Genomic DNA, 23,065 nt, shown 5'->3' with positions numbered 1-23,065 from the left:
TTTTCTATAGAAAAATCTTAATATCTTAAATCTTAATATCGTAAATTTTTCTATAGAAAAATCTCAATATCGTAAATTTTTCTATAGAAAAATCTCAATATCGTAAATTTTTCTATAGAAAAATCTTAATATCGTAAATTTTTCAATAGAAAAATCTTAATATCGTAAATTTTTCAATAGAAAAATCTTAATATCGTAAATTTTTCTATAGAAAAATCTTAATATCGTAAATTTTTCTATAGAAAAATCTCAACATCGTAAATTTTTCTATAGAAAAATCTCAATATCGTAAAAAAAATCTTAATATCGTAAATTTTTCTATAGGAAAATCTTAATATCGTAAATTTTTCTATAGAAAAATCTTAATATCGTAAATTTTTCTATAGAAAAATCTTAATATCGTAAATTTTTCTAGAGAAAAATCTTAATATCGTAAATTATTCTATAGAAAAATATGAAGATCTCAAATTTTTCTATAGAAAGATATGAAGTACGCAAACAATTTTAGAAGAAAATGAAGATCGTATATTTATATATATAGAATAATATGAGGATCGTATATTTTTCAATAGAAAAATATGAGAATCGTATATTTTTCTATAAGAAATGTGTGGATCGTATATAAAATTTTGAATCATGTAAGAAAACACTACCAAATAAAATATTTCAAAAGTCATTAAAATTGTTCATTTACCTTTTGAAAAAAGTCAGAAAAGTAATTTCTTTTAGTTTCAAAAAAATATATTTTCAATAAAAATATTAGAATTTTTTTTTTAAATTTTGGCTTTAAAAAAATATACATATTGCTAAAGAAAGAAAAAATGATGCGTCAAAGACAACGTAAAACAATTGAAGAACTCTATGGCGGCAAATTTGATGCACCTAAATCTATAGTGACCACGGCCACACAGCCAAATAATGCTCAAAAGACAGGACGTGTTACAGAGCGCGATTGTGGTTATATAATCAGCTCTAATACACATTACAATGGACCACCACCCACTCCAACCTTAGGAGGTAACACCGCTGCCATAAAATCTCTAAATTCTGGAAAAGAAACATTTAGACGGAAAAGTGCCAGACACTCCAATAAGCTAACCAATGAAAAACATTGTGTTAAAGACATCATTCTAATGGATGAAGGAAAAGTTGGATCCCCCATGCAAACAATGAAAGGTGAAAAAGTAACATTTATTTCACCTGTGAATACTAATATATATGACAACAAAACTTATTGCAACTACAAAGAGGTACCAGCTACCGCAGACAATGTGCCACAACATCATCAACATCACCATCATCAGCATCACAATCATCATCATAATGTTCATGATGAGGATAAAGATGACGACACTGATGAATTCTTTGAGCTGATACGACGAACAGTTGAAAGTGCTATTGGGGTAAGTTGTTTGGAAAATAGCATGGAAGATGTTATAGGAATGAAACATTTGATTTTCAGAAGTCTATATCTGAACTATTAAACCGAAATTTTAAAGAATTGTGCTCTAAGGTAGAACGTTTTTCAGCCGAACTTAAGAATACTAATGCATTGTTAAGTCAAATGCAAAATGAACTGAGTAATAGTGAGTATTAATTTGCTACCTTCTATATAGAAAAATTTACAATCTTCACATGAGATCTTCTCATTTTTATATAGAAAAAAGAGAGATCGTCATATTTGCTATAGAACCTTTGGAAACTTTACAGAAATTGGCGATCTCACAGTTTTCTATGAAAAAATTTGCGATCTTCACAGTTTTCTATAGAAAAACTTGAGATTTCATATTTTTCTATAGAAAAAATAACGATCTTCATATCTTTCTATAGAAAAGTATGCCATCGTCATATTTTTTATAGAAAAATTTGCGATTTTCATATTTTTCTATAGAAAAATTTGTGATCTTCATATTTTTCTATAGAAAATTTTGTGATCTTCATATTTCTCTATAGAAAAATTTGTGATCTTCATATTTTTCTATAGAAAAATTTGCCGTCTTCATATTTTTCTATAGAAAAAATAGCCGTCTTCATATTTTTCTATAGAAAAATTTGTGATCTTCATATTTTTCTATAGAAAAATTTGCCGTCTTCACAATTTTCTATAGAAAATTTTGCCGTCTTCACAATTTTCTATAGAAAATTTTGCCGTCTTCACAATTTTCTATAGAAAATTTTGCCGTCTTCACAATTTTCTATAGAAAATTTTGCCGTCTTCACAATTTTCTATAGAAAATTTTGCCGTCTTCACAATTTTCTATAGAAAATTTTGCCGTCTTCACAATTTTCTATAGAAAATTTTGCCGTCTTCACAATTTTCTATAGAAAATTTTGCCGTCCTCACAATTTTCTATAGAAAATTTTACCGTCTTCACAATTTTCTATAGAAAATTTTGCCGTCTTCACAATTTTCTATAGAAAATTTTGCCGTCTTCACAATTTTCTATAGAAAATTTTGCCGTCTTCACAATTTTCTATAGAAAATGTTGCCGTCTTCACAATTTTCTATAGAAAATTTTGCCGTCTTCACAATTTTCTATAGAAAATTTTGCCGTCTTCACAATTTTCTATAGAAAATTTTGCTTGCCGTCTTCACAATTTTCTATAGAAAATTTTGCTTGCCGTCTTCACAATTTTCTATAGAAAATTTTGCCGTCTTCAAAATTTTCTATAGAAAATTTTGCCGTCTTCACAATTTTCTATAGAAAATTTTGCCGTCTTCACAATTTTCTATAGAAAATTTTGCCGTCTTCACAATTTTCTATAGAAAATTTTGCCGTCTTCACAATTTTCTATAGAAAATTTTGCCGTCTTCACAATTTTCTATAGAAAATTTTGCCGTCTTCACAATTTTCTATAGAAAAATTTGCCGTCTTCACAATTTTCTATAGAAAAATTTGCCGTCTTCATAATTTTCTATAGAAAAATTTGCCGTCTTCATGATTTTCTATAGAAAAATTTGCCGTCTTCATGATTTTCTATAGAAAAATTTGCCGTCTTCATAATTTTCTATAGAAAAATTTGCCGTCTTCATAATTTTCTATAGAAAAATTTGCCGTCTTCATAATTTTCTATAGAAAAAATTGCCGTCTTCATATTTTTCCATAGAAAAATTTGCCGTCTTCATATTTTTCTATAGAAAAATTTGCCGTCTTCATATTTTTCTATAGAAAAATTTGCCGTCTTCATATTTTTCTATGGAAAAATTAGCCGTCTTCATATTTTTCTAAAGAAAAATTGGCGATCTTCATATATCTTCACACACATTGGAAAATAAGTTTTCTATAGAATTTACTATTTGCTTCCTTTCCAGAAATCATTCACTATGGCGAAGAAAATTCTCGTCATTTCCGCTATCTCTGCATGAAATCCGAATATGATAAAATGTTCTATCAACATCAAACAATGATTTCAGCTGCCACTACAACAACAACTGCCCCGAAAATAACCGAAAATAAAAAGCCAGAAAAACGTAAAAGTGCACCGAAATTAAGCAGCAGCACTCCCAAAATGCAACGTAATGAAAGTGAATCCAAGGCAACAACCTCTTGTCCATGTAGCAGTAGGAAATGCAAAAAGAGTCCATCACGTGAAATGAAAGACCCAAATAAAACATCATCTGAAGATATTTCACGAAAATCCTCTGAAGTAGGCATGCGTGAAGTGCTCGAACATATACAGAAATTCTGCACACAAATGCAATTTAATGATTTCAAATGTGAACAGAGCAGTGAGGGAGGGATGAGTCAAAATCGAAATATTATGCGGCCGGATGAGTTAATTGAAATCAATAAAGATATTTTTGTTGATGATGAAGCTGATGAAGAGGAAGATGAATGGGAAATAAGTTCAGATGGTATGACACCAAGAAATAGAGAAAATGATACGCATAAATATGGTAGCACCACTGCCAGAGGTTCTGTCACTCAACGAGGCAATAATGGAGCTGGTGATGGCTAAAGCAAGGGACTCTTAGGAGATGAATTTGTTTCACAAAATGTATATAATTGTATATTTTACATGATTCTTATATATTTTGTAATAGTTTTATTGGAACATTTTGAATAAATATGTAGATTTCAATTTGATACTTTTTCAATCTTCACATTTTTCTATAGAAAAATTTAAGATTTTCTATTAAAAACCTAACAATGTTCACATTTTTCTATAGAAATAGTTGCGATCAACATATTTTCCAATAGAAAAAGTTGCAATCTTCATAGTTTCTATAGAAAAATTTGCGATCTTCATATTTTTCTATAGAAAAATTTGCGATCTTCATATTTTTCTATAGAAAAATTTGCAATCTTCATATTTTTCTATAAAAAAAGTTGCAATCTTCATATTTTTCTATAGAAAAAGTTGGCATCTTCATATTTTTCTATAGAAAAAGTTGGCATCTTCATATTTTTCTATAGAAAAAGTTGGCATCTTCATATTTTTCTATGGAAAAAATTACGATCTATATATTTTTCTATAGAAAAAATTACGATCTATATATTTTTCTATAGAAAAAATTACGATCTATATATTTTTCTATAGAAAAATTTGCGATCTTCATATTTTTTATAGAAAAATTTGCCATCTTCATATTTTTCTATAGAAATATTTGCGATCTTCATATTTTTCTATTGAAAAATTTGCGATCTTCATATTTTTCTATAGAAAAATTTGCGATCTTCATATTTTTCTATAGAAAAATTTGCGATCTTCATATTTTTCTATAGAAAAATTTGCGATCTTCATATTTTTCTATAGAAAAATTTGCGATCTTCATATTTTTCTATAGAAAAATTTGCGATCTTCATATTTTTCTATAGGAAAAGTTGCGATCTTCATATTTTTTATAGAAAAAGTTGCGATCTTCATATTTTTTTAAACAAAAAGTTTCGATCTTCATATTTTTCTATAGAAAAATTTGCGATCTTCATATTTTTCTATAGAAAAAGTTGGACTCTGCACATTTTTCTATAGGAAAAGTTGCAATCTTCATATTTTTTATAGAAAAAGTTGCGATCTTCATATTTTTTTAAACAAAAAGTTGCGATCTTCATATTTTTTTATAGAAAAATTTGCGATCTTGATACTTTTCTATAGAACAAGTTGCGATCTTCATATTTTTTTATAGAAAAAGTTGCGATCTTCATAGATTTCTAAAGAAAAAGTTTCGATCTTTATATTTTTTTATAAAAAAAAAGTTGCGATCTTCATATTTTTCTATAAAAAAATTTTCGCTCTTAAGGTTTTTCTTTAGACTTTGTTGTAAAAAAAAAACATATTTTGCAAATAACCATTTGATTAAATATCTATTGCCTAAAAAATGAAACTACTTTATATTACAGAAATACATAGATAAATAACTAAAAGTATAGGCCACAAAATTTTCCAATTATTACTGGTGGACATTCTGTCACCACGCACAATCGACCATAACGAGATTCCGTCAATGGGTTATTGCATATTTTTAGATTTGCAGCAACTATTTGTCCACTCAAAAAATATTGAAGCCTATAAATTGAACGGCAGTATGTAACGTCAGCGATAAAAAAGATGGTGTCAACATGAAAGTGGTTTATATATAGAACTTTATAAAGAGCAGCATGGGACTGTTGAAAAATAAAACTGAAATGCGTTTTTCAACAATCAAAGTATTAGTTGGTAATAATACAAATGCATCTGTCTAGAGTACCTTGTTTTTTTCGTGGTAATTTTCCCTTCAAAGGACTATCGATGAAATGTGACCAAGTGTTGAAATTGAGTTAGGTTATGTATCTGTGTGTGTGAGTGCTGAAAATCACAGTGACTTGTGTAATTTTATTTTACATCGAAATTTCTAATAAAACTAATTTTGTTTTCTATACCCAAATGAGTTTAATATTGCGTAAACATGCTGTGGATTTATTGTGTAATAAAATGAAAATTTGCTAAAATTTTGTGTAATTTTACCATTCGATTATGAACGTTTTTAATTGAGCTTATAAAACAGATTGCGGTCTTATAAAATAACTACATGTCAGATGGTTAAATGATTTTTGATGTTAACATAAAGGAAAACTAATTAAAATTATTTAAAATTATGTAGTACATGTATAATGAGGCCCATTTTTATAACAACAATTTATACATTTACTTTAACATTCATTTTACAAAGGTCATTAACAAGTTCACAATTTTTGCCCCTTTACATTTGTTAGGAAATTGCAATATTTAAACACATGTGTAAGTCTTCTTAAATACAAAATAAAAATTTCAATAAATGTCGTTTAAAGTCAAGCCTTCAAATATTTATACAGGGTTTCTATAATTGACCTTTAAGTTAAATACCTTTAAAATGCATTTTTTGAAAAGGGTGACCTAACAAGAGGAAAAAAATAATAATTCATAAAGAAAGATTTTTCTATAGAAAAATTTGCGATTTTTCTATAGAAAAATTTGCAATCTTCATATTTTTCTATAGACAAATTTGCAATCTTTATATTTTTCTATAGAAAAATTTGCAATCTTCATATTTTTCTATAGAAAAATTTGCAATCTTTATATTTTTCTATAGAAAAAGTTGCGATCTTTATATTTTTCTATAGAAAAAGTTGCGATCTTCATATTTTTCTATAGAAAAAGTTGTGATCTTCATGTTTTTCTATAGAAAAATTTGCAATCTTCATGTTTTTCTATAGAAAAATTTGCAATCTTCATATTTTTCAATACAAAAATTTGCGATCTTCATATTTTTCTATAGAAAAATTTGCTATCTTCATATTTTTCTATAGAAAAATTTGCGATCTTCATATTTTTCTATAGAAAAATTTGCAATCTTCATATTTTGCTATAGAAAAATTTGCAATCTTCATATTTTTCTATAGAAAAATTTGCGATCTTTATATTTTTCTATAGAAAAATTTGCGATCTTTATATTATTCTATAGAAAAATTTGCGATCTTTATATTATTCTATAGAAAAATTTGCGATCTTTATATTTTTTTATAGAAAAATTTGCGATCTTCACATTTTTCAATATAAAAATTTGCGATCTTTATATTTTTCTATAGAAAAATTTACGATCTTTATATTTTTCTATAGAAAAATTTGCGATCTTCATGTTTTTCTATAGAAAAATTTGCGATCTTCACATTTTTCTATAGAAAAATTTGCGATCTTCATATTTTTCTATAGAAAAAGTTGCAATCTTCATAGTGTTCTATAGAAAAATTTGCGATCTTCATGCTTTTTTATAGAAAAATTAGGGATCTTCATGCTTTTCTATAGAAAAATTTGCGATCTTCATAATTTTCTATAGAAATTGTTGCGATCTTCACGGTTTTCTATAGAAAAAGTTGCGATCTTTATATTTTTATATAGAAATAGTTGCTATCTCTATATTTATCTAAAGAAATAGTTGAGATCTTCATAGTTTTCTGTAGAAAAATTTTGAGATCTTCATATTTTTCTATAGAAATAGTTGAGGTCTTCATATTTTTCTATAGAAAAAATTTGCGATCTTTACATTTTTCTATAGAAAAATTTGCGATCTTTACATTTTTTATAGAAATATTTGCACAAAAATTATAAAAATCCAGTCATCTCATAATACTTCCTTATATATATAACATCTTTTGCGACATAACCCTATGCCATCGACCGAATATTGGTCACTTCTTTCAAAAACATAACAAAAAATTAAAATATTTTATTACACATTACGTTCGTGTATAAACTGAAATGGTAACTAACTGGTCATTTACATTATTGCTGTTGTTACCAATAAAATAGTAATTTAAAACTAATTTTCTGACAAATTAATCACTCATGTGTAAAACATTTATTGACATATTTTGTAGCTCTCTTTTGCTCTCTATCTATTTTACTCAGTATGTTTCTGTTTTACATAATTGTAGTAACACGTACGCACATTTAGAAATGATACCAGAAAGCATAACAATCTAATGAACATGCAACAAAAAAAATATTGTAGGTCCTATAAGTCACCCCAAATATATAAAAGGTTGAAATTAAAACCAGGAATAACTCTGAGCCTCAATTTGCAATAAAAAAGGCATTTAAATATAAAATCATACATAGGTCAAGGGGTTAGCTGCTAACTTTGTTTATTTTCTTGTCAAAAAGGTCATAAATGTGTGTTTTATATAATTTTTTGTTTTGCTAAATGAAAAAATTAAACTACAACAATGAAAATGTAAACAAATTCATTAAATTAATTATAATTTTCTGTGTGTGTTTAAACAACAACAAAAAAATTAAAATCTATTTTAAATACATATTTTTAAATAAAAATATGATAATGAAATTTATTGTACATTTTTTGGTTTATGTCATAAGTTACTAAATTATTGCAGGATGCACTAAGTTATTACTTATTACATCATGAATTATTGTTTACACAGTAATAGAGGACAGAGGAAAAGGGTGAATTAAAGTTTATAATTCACTAAATTATGGATTTCAATTTATTAAAATTATTAAAGTTATTAGAAAATATTTATAGTCTAGTCTATAGTTTAGTCTAGTCTATAGTCTAGTCTCTGGTCTAGTCTATAGTCTAGCCTATAGTGTAGTCTATAGTCTAGTCTATAGTCTAGTCTTTAGTCTAGTCTATGGTCTAGTCTATAGTCTAGTCTCTAGGCTAGTCTATAGCCAAGGTTATAGTCTAGGTAACAGTCTAAGTTATAGTCTAGTCTATAGTCTAATCTTTAGTCTAGTCTATGGTCTAGTCTTTAGTCTAGTCTATGGTCTAGTCTATAGTCTAGGTTATAGTCTAGTCTCTAGGCCAGTCTATAGTCTGGTGTATACTATAGTCTACTCTAAAGTCAAGTCTATAGTCTAGTCTATAGCCAAGGTTATAGTCTAGGTTATAGTCTAGGTTATAGTCTAGTCTATAGTCTAATCTATAGTCTAGTCTATAATCAAGTCTATATTCTAGTTTATAATCTATTCTATAGTCTAGTCTATAGTCTAGTCTATAGTCTAGTCTATAGACTATAGAATAGACTATAGACTAGACTATAGACGACTAGACTTAGCTAGACTATAGACTAGACTATAGACTAGGACTATAGACTAGACTATAGACTAGACTATAGACTAGACTATAGACTAGACTATAGACTAGACTATAGACTAGGACTATAGACTAGACTATAGACTAGACTATAGACTAGACTATAGACTAGACTATAGACTAGACTATAGACTAGACTATAGACTAGACTATAGACTAGACTATAGACTAGACTATAGACTAGACTATAGACTAGACTATAGACTAGACTATAGACTAGACTATAGACTAGACTATAGACTAGACTATAGACTAGACTATAGACTAGACTATAGACTAGACTATAGACTAGACTATAGACTAGACTATAGACTAGACTATAGGACTAGACTTAACTAGACTTAGACTAGACTATAGACTAGACTATAGACTAGACTATAGACTAGACTAGACTATAGACTAGACTATAGACTAGACTATAGACTAGACTATAGACTAGACTATAGACTAGACTATAGACTAGCCTATAGACTAGACTATAGACTAGACTATAGACTAGACTATAGACTAGACTATAGACTAGACTATAGACTAGACTATAGACTAGACTATAGACTAGACTATAGACTAGACTATAGACTAGACTATAGACTAGACTATAGACTAGACTATAGACTAGACTATAGACTAGACTATAGACTAGACTATAGACTAGACTATAGACTAGACTATAGACTAGACTATAGACTAGACTATAGACTAGACTATAGACTAGACTATAGACTAGACTATAGACTAGACTATAGACTAGACTATAGAATAGATTATAGACTAGACTATAGACTAGACTATAGACTAGACTATAGACTAGACTATAGACTAGACTATAGACTAGACTATAGACTAGACTATAGACTAGACTATAGACTAGACTATAGACTAGACTATAGACTAGACTATAGACTAGACTATAGACTAGACTATAGACTAGACTATAGACTAGACTATAGACTAGACTATAGACTAGGACTATAGACTAGACTATAGACTAGACTATAGACTAGACTATAGACTAGACTATAGACTAGACTATAGACTAGACTATAGACTAGACTATAGACTAGACTATAGACTAGACTATAGACTAGACTATAGACTTAGACTATAGACTAGACTATAGACTAGACTATAGACTAGACTATAGGACTAGACTATAGCAGACTATAGACTAATAGACTAGACTATAGACTAGACTATAGACTAGGCTATAGACTAGACTATAGACTAGACTATAGACTAGACTATAGACTAGACTATAGACTAGACTATAGACTAGACTATAGACTAGACTATAGACTAGACTATAGACTAGACTATAGACTAGACAATAGACTAGACTACAGACTAGACTATAGACTAGACTATAGACTAGACTATAGACTAGACTATAGACTAGACTATAGACTAGACTATAGACTAGACTATAGACTAGACTATAGACTAGACTATAGACTAGACTATAGACTAGACTATAGACTAGACTATAGACTAGACTATAGACTAGACTATAGACTAGACTATAGACTAGACTATAGACTAGACTATAGACTAGACTATACTAGACTAGACTAGACTATAGACTAGACTATAGACTAGACTATAGACTAGACTATAGACTAGACTATAGACTAGACTATAGACTAGACTATAGACTAGACTGTAGACTAGTCGATAGTCTATTTCACTAGTTTTACCATATGTCCCATGCATCACTTGACACCCGAAGCTCCCGTTTTTATTTATTTGGCAGTCAATAGTATGACCACAACCCTTATAGCGATTACGCGACTATAGTTGATAGAGGGTGTTTTAAATGGACAGGTTGATTTGAGTGTAATACACTTGACTATTTTTCATTTTATTTACCTATTTCACTTTTAGCCCAGTTACCATAACAACATTTTTTAAGCCTAAAAAAAAGGGGCTAAACATAAAACAAAAAATCTAACAGTAGTACACAAAGCAAATAGTAAATATGAAAAAAAGACACCAAACTGGCTAATTTTGCTGTCTAACTATCAGTTAAAAATAAAAGTGAAATATTTGTATTTCTTTGTATGGGTTACAAAACTACAGGTGTAAAGGTAAAACTAGTGAAATTTTGTTGATTTTTTCCGAAAGGGTGGTTTTTGAACGTTTTAAGCCCTTCTTGTAATTAGCTGTTCGATAGCAGAAATGTTTTTTTTTTAAGAAAAGAAAAAAAAAACAAAAAATTGTTATTGCCTCTAATTGTCTTTAATTTGTGTTTGAGTTCAGTTTTTCTAAGGTACTGCGGTGGTTAACAACGTTTTGAACGGTTTTTTAATTTTGTTGTTAGTAGTTGGAAGTTTTGTAATAAAAATTTAATACAAATTAATTACACATTTTTAACCAATTTTTATATATCAAGTGGTTTTGCTGATATACATATTTAAATAAAAAAGTTTACTGAAGCGTTTATATCAGTTAAAAACAATTTAAATATAAATTTATTTCAATGTTACGCAAATTGTCTACTAATTGTGGATTTTCTTTTGTTCGTATTTTTAGTGAAAAATGTTTAAACCAGCCGTTTATTTGATTAGTTGAAATTTATCAATGACTATAGCGACTGTACTCGGGTATTGTGTTTCACGGGAAAATATTTATTTGATTAAATGTGATTTTTTAAATTGAAAAAACAAAAAAATTAAAAGTGTTATTGATTCGCATATAAAATAAATTTAAATAAAATTAATAACAACAAATATTTATGTTTGAGCAATTGCTACAACTTAGAGATTTTTAATCTAAAATAAATAATGAACCTCAAAAAAAAAGATTTTAATTAAAATATTTAACAAAAATCTACACGACCAGGACCAACTAAAGAAAATAGTCTAGTGTACATATAGTACAATCTATAGTCTAGTCTATAGTCTAGTCTGTAGTCTAGTCTAGTCTAGTCTATAGTCTAGTCTATAGTCTAGTCTATAGTCTAGTCTATAGTCTAGTCTATAGTCTAGTCTATAGTCTAGTCTATAGTCTAGTCTATAGTCTAGTCTATAGTCTAGTCTATAGTCTAGTCTATAGTCTAGTCTATAGTCTAATCTATAGTCTAGTCTATAGTCTAGTCTATACTCTAGTCTATAGTCTAGTCAATATTCTAGTCAATAGTCTAGTCTATAGTCTAGTCTATAGTCTAGTCTATAGTATAGTCTATAGTCTAGTCTATAGTCTAGTCTATAGTCTAGTCTATAGTCTAGTCTATAGTCTAGTCTATAGTCTAGTCTATAGTCTAGTCTATAGTCTAGTCTATAGTCTAGTCTATAGTCTAGTCTATAGTCTAGTCTATAGTCTAGTCTATAGTCTAGTCTATAGTCTAGTCTATAGTCTAGTCTATAGTCTAGTCTATAGTCTAGTCTATAGTCTAGTCTATAGTCTAGTCTATAGTCTTTGAGACTTGCTAAGTTTTATTGGGACGGAGGCAACTGTAGCATTAACCTAAAAGCCATTTCCATAGAATATCACTTCTATGTACTCAGGTTCCAGAATACTACAGTTGTCAGCCCATTAGTTCATCGATTCCTAACAATTGTTCCAGAAATACCATTATTAAGACCGTACTGGGCTTGATCTTAATGCCTTTCGGCGGGGTCGTTATCGCCAAGCAGCTCCATTTCGGAGGACTAGGAACACCACGGAGTCGTCAGTCTCCTTTTTTACTCCTCTCTTGAGGGCATCCTTATGGCTGGATGCCTAATTAAAGGGCGGCATCCTCTCGCCCTGTCACAGGACTTCGCAGAGCACATGTAACCATTTTGGCACGCTCTCCATACCTGCTACAACTAGAGTCCGCGGGGACGTTACACCCGTTATCCTCTCCTGAGAATACCCTTGCAGTCTAGTCTATAGTCCAGTCTATAGTCTAGTCTATAGTCTAGACTATAGTCTAGTCTATAGTCTAGTCTATAGTCTAGTCTATAGTATAGTCTATAGTTTAGTCTATAGTCTAGAATAATCTACACAAAAACGTACGCATTTCCTTAAGTCAATAGGCAATGCATTTTTAAAAAATATTGTTTAACTTGGTTTAATAAAAAAACTAGTAATTGAATTATACAGGTGCAAGAAGCCCCACCCTGATATAATCTAAAACAAAAAAAGTACCCAAATAGGTACCAAAACACTACTTTAAAAAACCCACAATCAATCACAGATTTAAATTATTGATTGCTTAAACCCACAAAATAACATGGAAATAACACAGAAAATGACAATTTAAAAAAAATACTCATTAAACAAAAAGTAAACGTGTTAGAAAAATAACAAAAGCAATTCGAACTACTTACAGATCAGGAAAAACATTTAAAAGAAATAAATATAAAATCAATAAAATAAAAAAAGTAAAGAAAACCTTAAATAAAAACAATAATTATGCTTTAAAATGAGACAAGTGTAAAAAAACCTTCTGGCAGTAACTTTAAAATAGAAAAATCGTAAAACCGGAAAACAAAATAAACAGTTAAAGAAAACCCTCCTTTTAAAAAAATAACGTGAAAACATAAAGGAAACCAAAACAAAATTGTGGCCTGTATATTAAAAAGAAAAACAATTATGAGAGTATTTATGCGCCAACAACCGCTATTGAGAATGTATGCAAAATAAATAAAAAGAAGAAAAACAAATAAACAACATTTTTAAATTAAAGACGTTAAGAAGATTAGAAAAACAAAACAATAATAAAATACAATAACGTTAAAAAAACTCTAAGTGCAAAACAAGAACAGAAAACAAGCAAAAATAGTTTTCCTCTAAAAAAAAATAAAAAAAGGAATAAACCAAAAAAAACTTTAATATTATTTTCATTTAGTTAGTGTTACCTATATTTCTATCATAAAACAACCCCTTTTATTCTATTTAGTCAGTTCACCGGAAATTCCGAAAAAAGGAAAGTGCTATCACTGAAATCTTCCAAAAAATTAACACTTTAAACTCTCAGTTAAAATTATTTGGCAAATTAATCCACAGAGATTTTGCTAAAATTTTCATAATTACGAATTCTATAACCAACTCAGCAATATAACGCTTTCCTTCAATTTGGAGTGCCATGTTTTGGAAGAGTCGAAAAATACAAATATTTGGTCGAAAGGGTAAGTGAGAAGTGACGAAAAACAAAAGCATTATCAGGGCTAGTTTAATACCCAGTCTTTAGCATGGACTATAGTCAAGTATCTGATCTATAGTATAGTCTCTAGTCTGGAACACAGTCTACTATATAGTAAAAATACTAACCTATGGTCCAGTCAAAAGTCTGAGCTGTGGTTTGGTCAGTAGTTTGAACTATGGTCTAGTTTAATATCTTGACTTTAGTGTAGTCCATAGTCTCAACTGTCTGGCCTATGCTCTAATCCAAAGTCTTCACTATAGTCTAGATTTAAGGTTAGACTGTAGTCAAGGATTAGTTCGAACTATAGCCTAATCAAGAATAGTCTAAATTCTAGACCATAGTGCGAAATCTGGACAACAGTCTAGTCTTAAATCCAAAGTGTACTCCAGTCTATAGTCTTTACAATATTCACGTCTACTCTAGTCTACAAAGTGGACTCCATACCAGTCCATAGTCTAATCTATAGTTTGAAGTATAGTCTTATCTATAGCTTGGAATATGGTCTATTCAATAATCTGGACTATAGTATATTCTATAATCTGTACTATGGGCTAATCTATAATCTTTATTACAGTGTATACTCTAGTCTGGACTAGAGTGCAATCTAAACTATAGACCTGTTTATAGTCTTGAGTATGTACCAGCCTATAGTGTGTACTATAAACTGGACTAAGATATAGTCTGATCTATAGTCTAGTCTATAAACTAGTCAATAGTTTGAACTATGGTCTAGTCTATAGTCTAGACTATAGACCAGGCTACAGTCTAGTCTAATATATATTCTTGTACAATCTGAACTATAGACAAGTCTATAATCTGGACTTTGTACTAGAGTATAGTTTGACTTTAATCTGGACTAGAACTATAGTCTAGTCTATAATAGTTCGGACTATAGTCTAGTCTACTTATAGTCAATATTTTAGTTCACTGTCTAGTCTATAATCTAGTTTATAGTCTAGTCTATAGCCTAGTATATAGTCTAGTCTATAGCCTAGTCTATAGTCTACTCTATAGTCTAGTATATAGTCTAAACTATAGTCTAGTCTATAGTCTAGTCTATAGTCTAGTCTATAGTCTAGTCTGTAGTCTAGTCTATTGTCTAGTTTATAGTCTAGTCTATAGTCCAGTCTATAGTCTAGTCTATAGTTTAGTCTATAGTCTAGTCTAGTCTATAGTCTAGTCTATACTCTAGTCTATAGTTTAGTCTATAGTCTAGTCTAGTCTATAGTCTAGTCTATAACCTAGTCCATAGTCTAGTCTATAGTCTAGTCTATAGTCTAGTCTATAGTCTAGTCTATAGTCTAGTCTATAGTCTAGTCTATAGTCTAGTCTATAGTCTAGTCTATAGTCTAGTCTATAGTCTATAGTCTAGTCTATAGTCTAGTCTATAGTCTAGTCTATAGTCTAGTCTATAGTCTAGTCTTATAGTCTATGTCTAGTCTATAGTCTAGTCTATAGTCTAGTCTATAGTCTAGTCTATAGTCTAGTCTATAGTCTAGTCTATAGTCTAGTCTATAGTCTAGTCTATAGTCTAGTCTATAGTCTAGTCTATAGTCTAGTCTATAGTCTAGTCTATAGTCTAGTCTATAGTCTAGTCTATAGTCTAGTCTATAGTCTAGTCTATAGTCTAGTCTATAGTCTAGTCTATAGTCTAGTCTATAGTCTAGTCTATAGTCTAGTCTATAGTCTAGTCTATAGTCTAGTCTATAGTCTAGTCTATAGTCTAGTCTATGTCTAGTTCTATAGTCCTAGTCTATAGTCTAGTCTATAGTCTAGTCTATAGTCAGTCTATAGTCTAGTCTATAGTCTAGTCTATAGTCTAGTCTATAGTCTAGTCTATAGTCTAGTCTATAGTCTAGTCTATAGTCTAGTCCTAGGTCTAGTCTATAGTCTAGTCTATAGTCTAGTCTATAGTCTAGTCTATAGTCTAGTCTATAGTCTAGTCTATAGTCTAGTCTATAGTCTAGGCTATAGTCTAGTCTATAGTCTAGTCTATAGTCGAGTCTATAGTCTAGTCTATAGTCTAGTCTATAGTCCCTAATCTATAGTATAGTCAGATCAGTCTAGTCTATAGTCTAGTACTAATAGGCTAGTCATTAGTCTAGTCTATAGTCTAGTCTATAGTATAAGTCTAGTAGTCGAGTTCTATAGTCTAGTCTGGTATATAGTCATAGTCTAGTCTATAGGCTAGTCATAGTCATATATAGGGTCTAGTCTATCGTCCTAGTGCGATAGTCGAGTATATAGTCTAGTCTATAGTCCTAGTCTATAGTCTAGTCTATAGTCTAGTCTATAGTCCTAGTCTATAGTTCTAGTGAATAGTTTAGTCTAATAAATTCCTGTACTCTATATTTTATTCGATAGTCTAAATTCTATAGTCGAGGTTCGATTTTATTGTCTAATAAATATGTCTAGTCGATATTCTCTAGTTTAGTCTATACTCTAGTCTATAGCCTAATCTATAGTCTAGTTGATAATCTATTCTATAGTCTATACTATAGTCTAATCTATGGTCTAGTCTTAGTGTATTCTATAGCCTAGAGTTTAGTCTATATTCTAACCTATATTCTAGTCTGTAGTCCATTCTATAGTCTAGTCTAAAGTCTAGCCTACATTTTTGCATAATCTTCATCCACTACTTTCCAGCTTTGCTCATTTTGGCCCTGTTAGTCTGCTGTCTCTTAACTCTCACATATGGAGATGAAGCCACTACAACAAACACAAGAATACGCAATTTACCAAAGATAACAAAATCACGAGCAATAGCTCTAGAAAAAGCTAAAGCGACAACGACCACCACTACAACTACTACCACGACACCACCACCACCCACACAATCAGCCATAGAAGAGACTACAATCGGCATAAATGATATTTGTATTCACGGAATAACAGCCGTGATAGGAAATTCCGAAGAAGAGGAGACAATTATAAAGACTCAAAATGATTTGGTACAAATCATAGAGGGCGATATAATGATAAGTGTCATTACGAAGGATACAATATCAGCCATGTTTGTGATAAATCGTTTGAATGTAGCAAATCTACTGGAGGCCAATTTTGAAATAGGTAAAGATTTAAAGTTAAATACAAATTTGTTTTTATTTCAAATTATTTTTTCTCGCAGGCATTCGTGCTATAGCTATAGACAATGATCATTTGGTGGAGAATCTCCTATTGCAAGAGGTGGAATACCAACAACAATGCCTGACCCATGCCGTAGGCATATTTATTGATTTCGATTATTATAATATGCTGGAGGATGTCATCAAAGAATTGGATTATTATATTTGGCCTATACCCTCAACACGTGCTGATATTTTCCCCAAAGTCGCTCATTTACTCTATCAAATGCCTTGGGGCGATCAAATTGCTTCGGTGGAAATTTTAACGGAAAATCTAAATGTTTATAATGATTTTATGGATGCAGTGCGTTCGGAACACATGTGTCTAATGCATTTTAAGAGTGATAGTAATATTTATATATTGTTTGGTAATAAATTGGCTTCGCATTTCAAAGAGAATGGGACGGTGTTTGCAGTACCCACGGAACGAATGGATAGACATTTTATAATTGGTGAGTAAACATGAAATAGTGTTGTCTAGTCTATAGTAGAGTCTAGGAGTGTAGACTACAGTCTAGTCTGTAATATAGTCTATAGGTTAGTCTGTAGTCTAGCCTGTTATCTAGCCTACAGTCTAGTATATAATCTAGTCTATACTCCAGTTTATAGTGCAGCCTATTATCCAGTCTGTAGTGGAGTCTGCAGTCTAGTCTATAATCTACTCTATTGTCTAGTCTAGTCTATAGTCTAGTCTATAGTCTAGTCTATAGTCTAGTCTATAGTCTAGTCTATAGTCTAGTCTATAGTCTAGTCTATAGTTAGTCTATAGTCTAGTCTATAGTCTAGTCTATAGTCTAGTCTATAGTCTAGTCTAGTCTATAGTCTAGTCTATAGTCTAGTCTATAGTCTAGTCTATAGTCTAGTCTATAGTCTAGTCTATAGTCTAGTCTATAGTCTAGTCTATAGTCTAGTCTATAGTCTAGTCTATAGTCTAGTCTATAGTCTAGTCTATAGTCTAGTCTATAGTCTAGTCTATAGTCTAGTCTATAGTCTAGTCTATAGTCTAGTCTATAGTCTAGTCTATAGTCTAGTCTATAGTCTAGTCTATAGTCGAGTCTATAGTCTAGTCTATAGTCTAGTCTATAGTCTAGTCTATAGTCTAGTCTATAGTCTAGTCTATAGTCTAGTCTATAGTCTAGTCTATAGTCTAGTCTATAGTCTAGTCTATAGTCTAGTCTATAGTCTAGTCTATAGTCTAGTCTATAGTCTAGTCTATAGTCTAGTCTATAGTCTAGTCTATAGTCTAGTCTATAGTCTAGTCTATAGTCTAGTCTATAGTCTAGTCTATAGTCTAGTCTATAGTCTAGTTCTAGTCTAGTCTATAGTCTAGTCTATAGTCTTAGTCTAGTCTATAGTCTAGTCTATAGTCTAGTCTATAGTCTAGTCTATAGTCTAGTCTATAGTCTAGTATATAGTCTAGTCTATAGTCTAGTCTATAGTCTAGTCTATAGTCTAGTCTATAGTCTAGTCTATAGTCTAGTCTATAGTCTAGTCTATAGTCTAGTCTATAGTCTAGTCTATAGTCTAGTCTATAGTCTAGTCTATAGTCTCGTCTATAGTCTAGTCTATAGTCTAGTCTATAGTCTAGTCTATAGTCTAGTCTATAGTCTAGTCTATAGTCTAGTCTATAGGTCTAGTCTATAAGTCTAGTCTCTAGTTAGTCTAGTCTAGTCTATAGTCTAGTCTATGTCTAGGTCTATAGTCTAGTATTAGTCTTGTCTAATAGTCTAGTCTATAGTCTAGTCTATAGTCTAGTCTAGTCTAGTCTATAGTCTAGTCTATAGTCTAGTCTATAGTCTAGTCTTTAGTCTAGTCTATAGTCTAGTCTATAGTCTAGTCTATAGTCTAGTCTATAGTCTAGTCTATAATCTAGTCTATAGTCTAGTTTATAGTCTAATCTGGTTCTATAGCCTGGGTTGTAGTCTTATCTGTAATTCCTTATCCTTTTAATTTCCCATTTTTTAACAATTATTTTCTCTCGCCTTCTCTCTTCCCTTTCAGATTTGCCCAATAAATCCTTTATATTAATGGAAAACGAAATCGATGTTCACCTGGTGGATAAGAATGCCACACAAGTAACACTGGATGAACCGCTGATAGGAAAAACAATTTTACCCTCACGTGTTTTAGCCTTTGCCAGACCCATATTGGAATTATCTCGCTGGTTGAAATCTTCGATGCAAAAGAATTGCAAACGTATAGATGATTTTTTCGTCTTAGAAACTTGTAATGATTTTCTAACCTTCATTGAGGATTGGGAAAAGCCCGATTATAATTTGATAAATCATGATACAGCTGAACTGCTGGATCTCTTGAGCATGCGCAAACTTGCTACCTTGATGAATTTTCAAATGTTTCAAAAATTTGTAGATGAGACAAGACCTGGAGCACCACCCGGTCCCATAGAGTTTGAGGAGAAAATAACGAATTTACGTGAAATTGCCAGTCAAAATTTTGTTACCAATATCACCACTTACTACCACTACAATCGAGACAATCAGACTAGTGTGGAATTGAAGACCAAGTTTGGTCATGTTTTCAATTGTCAGTATACGGCGGGAGGGGATAATTCACGTTACCCTTTTCTGTTTGATGGTGAATCGGTAATGTTTTGGAGAATTAAGCCGGACACCTGGGTGGCCACCGGCATGACAGCTGCTATTCTGGGCATACTTTGTACATTGGCCATTTTGGTATTTATTGTAGTGCGTATTTCTTTGGGTGATGTCTTCGAGGGAAATCCAGTAACTTCCATATTGCTTTTACTCTCTTTGCTGTTAATGTTTACCTCGTTTATACCCTTCTCCCTGGAGTATGTGGGCGAGCATCGCAATTCACATGTAACCTTTGAAGATGCTGCCACTTTAAACACTTTGTGTGCGGTGAGAATTTTCATCTTGACTTTAGTTTACTGTTTTGTCTTCTCTCTTTTGCTGTGTCGTGCCGTTATGTTGGCTTCTATTGGCTCTGAGGGTGGTTTCCTATCGCATGTTAATGGTTATATCCAAGCAGTCATATGTGTGTTTAGCATTATGGTCCAGCTAGTCATGTCCATACAGCTGTTGGTGGTTATGCACATTGCCTCCGATAAGGTTTCCTGTGAAAATATGTACTATGGTCATTGGCTATTGGGTTTGTTGTCCTATGACATGCTGCTCCTTTTGAGTATAATTGCTTTGGTGCCGTTTATCTATCGTTCTCAGCGTAATTATCGTGAGGGCATTTTGATAGTCATCGGTTCAGTTTTAATGTTTATAATATGGATCGTTTTTATTTCGCTTTCCATGTTTGGGGACGACATGCGTGATGCTGCTTTACCTTTGGGTCTACAAGCTTCTGGTTGGGCTATACTCGTGGGTATATTAATACCCAGAACATTTCTTATAGTAAGAGGCATTGAGAGATCGGATATAGCCCAGGCCTTGCCCTCTTTAACATCACTGGCGTTTGCGCAAAATAATCAATACTCATCGGAGCAGGTAATTGGTTTTAAAAACTTCTCTTTTACTTCACCTCAATAAAACAACTATTTCCCTCTCTCTTCCCCCAGAGTGTCTATGAATGTGTCAATCCTGCCATGCGCAACATGACCCAGGACGAACATCACAATCAAACACCCAGTGAAATACCCACTTTGCCCATACGCGGCAGTGGTCCCCGTCGTCAACAATTCTTTGCCAATTTACGTCAAGCAAATGCTCACATTGGTCCCAATAGACAAGGCACTACTCGTGTACAACGTGGCTCTCCCAATCAATCCGAACAATCATCTCTAGAAGATGATGAAGACACTCCCGAAAGCAGTAAAATTACTAGATTTTAAAATGTAACTTTCTACAAAAATCTCATGCTTCCCCTTCAGTAAACTCTTGCTCTAATGGACCAAATGACTACATTCCAGATTTTTTTTATGAATCTTTATAATCTTTAATATGTAAGTCTAAGAAGAAAGTTTTAAAGACTCCGCCGCCCTAAAGACTCTTTGTAACACCATTAGTTTTAAGGTTAAATGTATTTTAAAATCAGCATAATTTTATTAATATTTTTAAAAAAATATTTTTTCTGTTTTATGTGTAAGTTGAAAGTTTAAATTCTTTTGAAACATTTCTAGTCAAAACCAATACCTTAATGAATCTTTTAAAAGGATTTTTAAAATAGCAAGTGTAATAAATATTAGATTTTCAAAGTAATATTTAACAATAATATTTATTAAATAAAAATTAAAATATTTATACAAAAATAAAAAAGACTTTCATATATTAATAGATACTAGGGTGATCGATTATTCGACATTTTCCAAAAACCGGTTTTCGAATAGTTCGAATAGTTGACATTTGAAAAAAACCGGTTGACATTTTTCAAATCCAGAAAAAACCGGTTAACCGGTTTTTCATTATATATAACAAAATCTACTTTAATTTGAAAAAATAGACGTTTATGTTTAAATTTAATTAATAAAACAGGACTTAACTGTTTTTTAACAGTTTAAAAGATTATAACTTTAGATCTAGTCGTCTGATTTACTTTATTTCTTTAATGTAAAAAATGGAAAAAAGTTGAACACTTCTGTTGAACATAAGGAACTATGTAATTCTAGCTTATTCTAAAATCCCTATTTAGACAATTTTCATAGTCATTCCAACACTTCCATAATATTTTAGCCGCAAATTTATTATTGTAATTGAAATATAATCTTAAGATTGATAAAATTTTATCAAACTGTTATTCCAATAAACTTTACAAATAACAATTGTTAATTAATTAGGAAAATCAAAAAAGTTTAACCAAAGGTACATTAGAAAAATATACTCTAATTCCTGGACTCCAATATTTTTAATATATAGACGGGCTGTATTTTTATTTACTTCAAAATTTAACTTAAGTAATCTTTGAATACAAAGCAAATTAAAAGTATTCGAAACCGGTTTTTAAAATGTAGAAAAACCTTGTTGTTCGATATTCGAAAAATCAACATTTAGAAAAAACCGACACTGGTATAACAGAAAAAACCGGTTTTAAAACCGGTTGAAAATCCGAGTCGATCACCCTAATAGATACATATGAATATATGTAGATTCCTGTGGAAATGAATACCAAAATGCCTACATAACTTACTAAAGTCTATATAGTACAATATAACCTTGACTATGGTCTATAGTATAGTAAATAGTCTAGTCTATAATCTAATTTATAGTCTAATCTATAGTATAGTCTATAGTCTAATCTGTAGTCTAGTCTATAGTGTAGTCTAGTTTATAGTCTAGTTTACAGTCTAGTCTATAGTCTAGTCTATAGTCTAGTCTATTGTCTAGTCTATAGTCTAGTCTATAGTCTAGTCTATAGTCTAGTCTATAGTCTAGTCTATAGTCTAGTCTATAGTCTAGTCTATAGTCTAGTCTATAGTCTAGTCTATAGACTAAAGTATAGTCTAGTCTATAGTCTAGTCTATAGTCTAGTCTATAGTCTAGTCTATAGTCTAGTCTATAGTCTAGTCTATAGTCTAGTCTATAGTCTAGTCTATAGTCTAGTCTATAGTCTAGTCTATAGTCTAGTCTATAGTCTAGTCTATAGTCTAGTCTATAGTCTAGTCTATAGTCTAGTCTATAGTCTAGTCTATAGTCTAGTCTATAGTCTAGTCTATAGTCTAGTCTATAGTCTAGTCTATAGTCTAGTCTATAGTCTAGTCTATAGTCTAGTCTATAGTCTAGTCTATAGTCTAGTCTATAGTCTAGTCTATAG

General features: G+C 30.8%; 2 protein-coding genes across 6 annotated transcripts; both read left to right on the top strand.

Annotated features, from left to right (window-relative positions):
* The first annotated feature begins 678 nt into the window (after positions 1-678).
* Positions 679-4,082, top strand: LOC119605417 (stress response protein NST1). 2 transcript variants are annotated; one of them, XM_037958517.1, is made up of 4 exons: positions 702-1,176; positions 1,249-1,403; positions 1,463-1,586; positions 3,314-4,082. In XM_037958517.1, exons 1-4 carry the CDS (start codon positions 822-824, stop codon positions 3,958-3,960), a joined length of 1,281 nt encoding a protein of 426 aa, XP_037814445.1. In that variant the 5' UTR covers positions 702-821; the 3' UTR covers positions 3,961-4,082. The 2 variants fall into 2 exon arrangements, with proteins under 2 accessions (XP_037814444.1, XP_037814445.1); XM_037958516.1 differs by having other exon boundaries at positions 679-1,403.
* A 7,266-nt stretch (positions 4,083-11,348) lies between these two features.
* Positions 11,349-21,559, top strand: LOC119605409 (protein bride of sevenless). 4 transcript variants are annotated; one of them, XM_037958504.1, is made up of 6 exons: positions 11,349-11,385; positions 13,956-14,184; positions 16,848-17,270; positions 17,329-17,778; positions 19,328-20,805; positions 20,877-21,159. In XM_037958504.1, the coding sequence occupies exons 2-6, from the start codon at positions 14,142-14,144 to the stop codon at positions 21,147-21,149; spliced, it is 2,667 nt and encodes an 888-aa protein (XP_037814432.1). In that variant the 5' UTR covers positions 11,349-11,385; positions 13,956-14,141; the 3' UTR covers positions 21,150-21,159. The 4 variants fall into 4 exon arrangements, with proteins under 4 accessions (XP_037814432.1, XP_037814430.1, XP_037814429.1 ...); XM_037958502.1 differs by having other exon boundaries at positions 11,367-11,385; positions 13,251-14,184; positions 20,877-21,559; XM_037958501.1 differs by lacking the exon at positions 11,349-11,385 and adding an exon at positions 11,387-11,404 and having other exon boundaries at positions 13,157-14,184; positions 20,877-21,559.
* The last annotated feature ends 1,506 nt before the right edge of the window (positions 21,560-23,065 follow it).

The sequence above is a fragment of the Lucilia sericata genome, unplaced genomic scaffold, assembly GCF_015586225.1.
Source record: "Lucilia sericata isolate MDLA Ls3-8-SP2 unplaced genomic scaffold, ASM1558622v1 Contig000482F_arrow, whole genome shotgun sequence".
Lineage (NCBI taxonomy): Eukaryota > Metazoa > Arthropoda > Insecta > Diptera > Calliphoridae > Lucilia > Lucilia sericata.
The sequence above is the reverse complement of the archived record's forward strand: the minus strand, read 5'-3'. Positions and strand labels throughout refer to the sequence as shown.

What these genes read in the sequence shown, in the direction of transcription:
- LOC119605409 (XM_037958502.1), top strand. Translation starts at nt 14,142, where the DNA reads ATGTTTTGGAAGAGTCGAAAAATACAAATATTTGGTCGAAAGG. An exon ending in ACAAATATTTGGTCGAAAGG is followed by an intron (nt 14,185 to 16,847) that starts GTAAGTGAGAAG and finishes ACTACTTTCCAG; the next exon opens with CTTTGCTCATTTTGGCCCTG. An exon ending in GGAGGCCAATTTTGAAATAG is followed by an intron (nt 17,271 to 17,328) that starts GTAAAGATTTAA and finishes TTTTTCTCGCAG; the next exon opens with GCATTCGTGCTATAGCTATA.
- LOC119605417 (XM_037958516.1), top strand. Translation starts at nt 822, where the DNA reads ATGATGCGTCAAAGACAACGTAAAACAATTGAAGAACTCTATGGCGGC. An exon ending in CAGTTGAAAGTGCTATTGGG is followed by an intron (nt 1,404 to 1,462) that starts GTAAGTTGTTTG and finishes TTTGATTTTCAG; the next exon opens with AAGTCTATATCTGAACTATT. An exon ending in GCAAAATGAACTGAGTAATA is followed by an intron (nt 1,587 to 3,313) that starts GTGAGTATTAAT and finishes CTTCCTTTCCAG; the next exon opens with AAATCATTCACTATGGCGAA.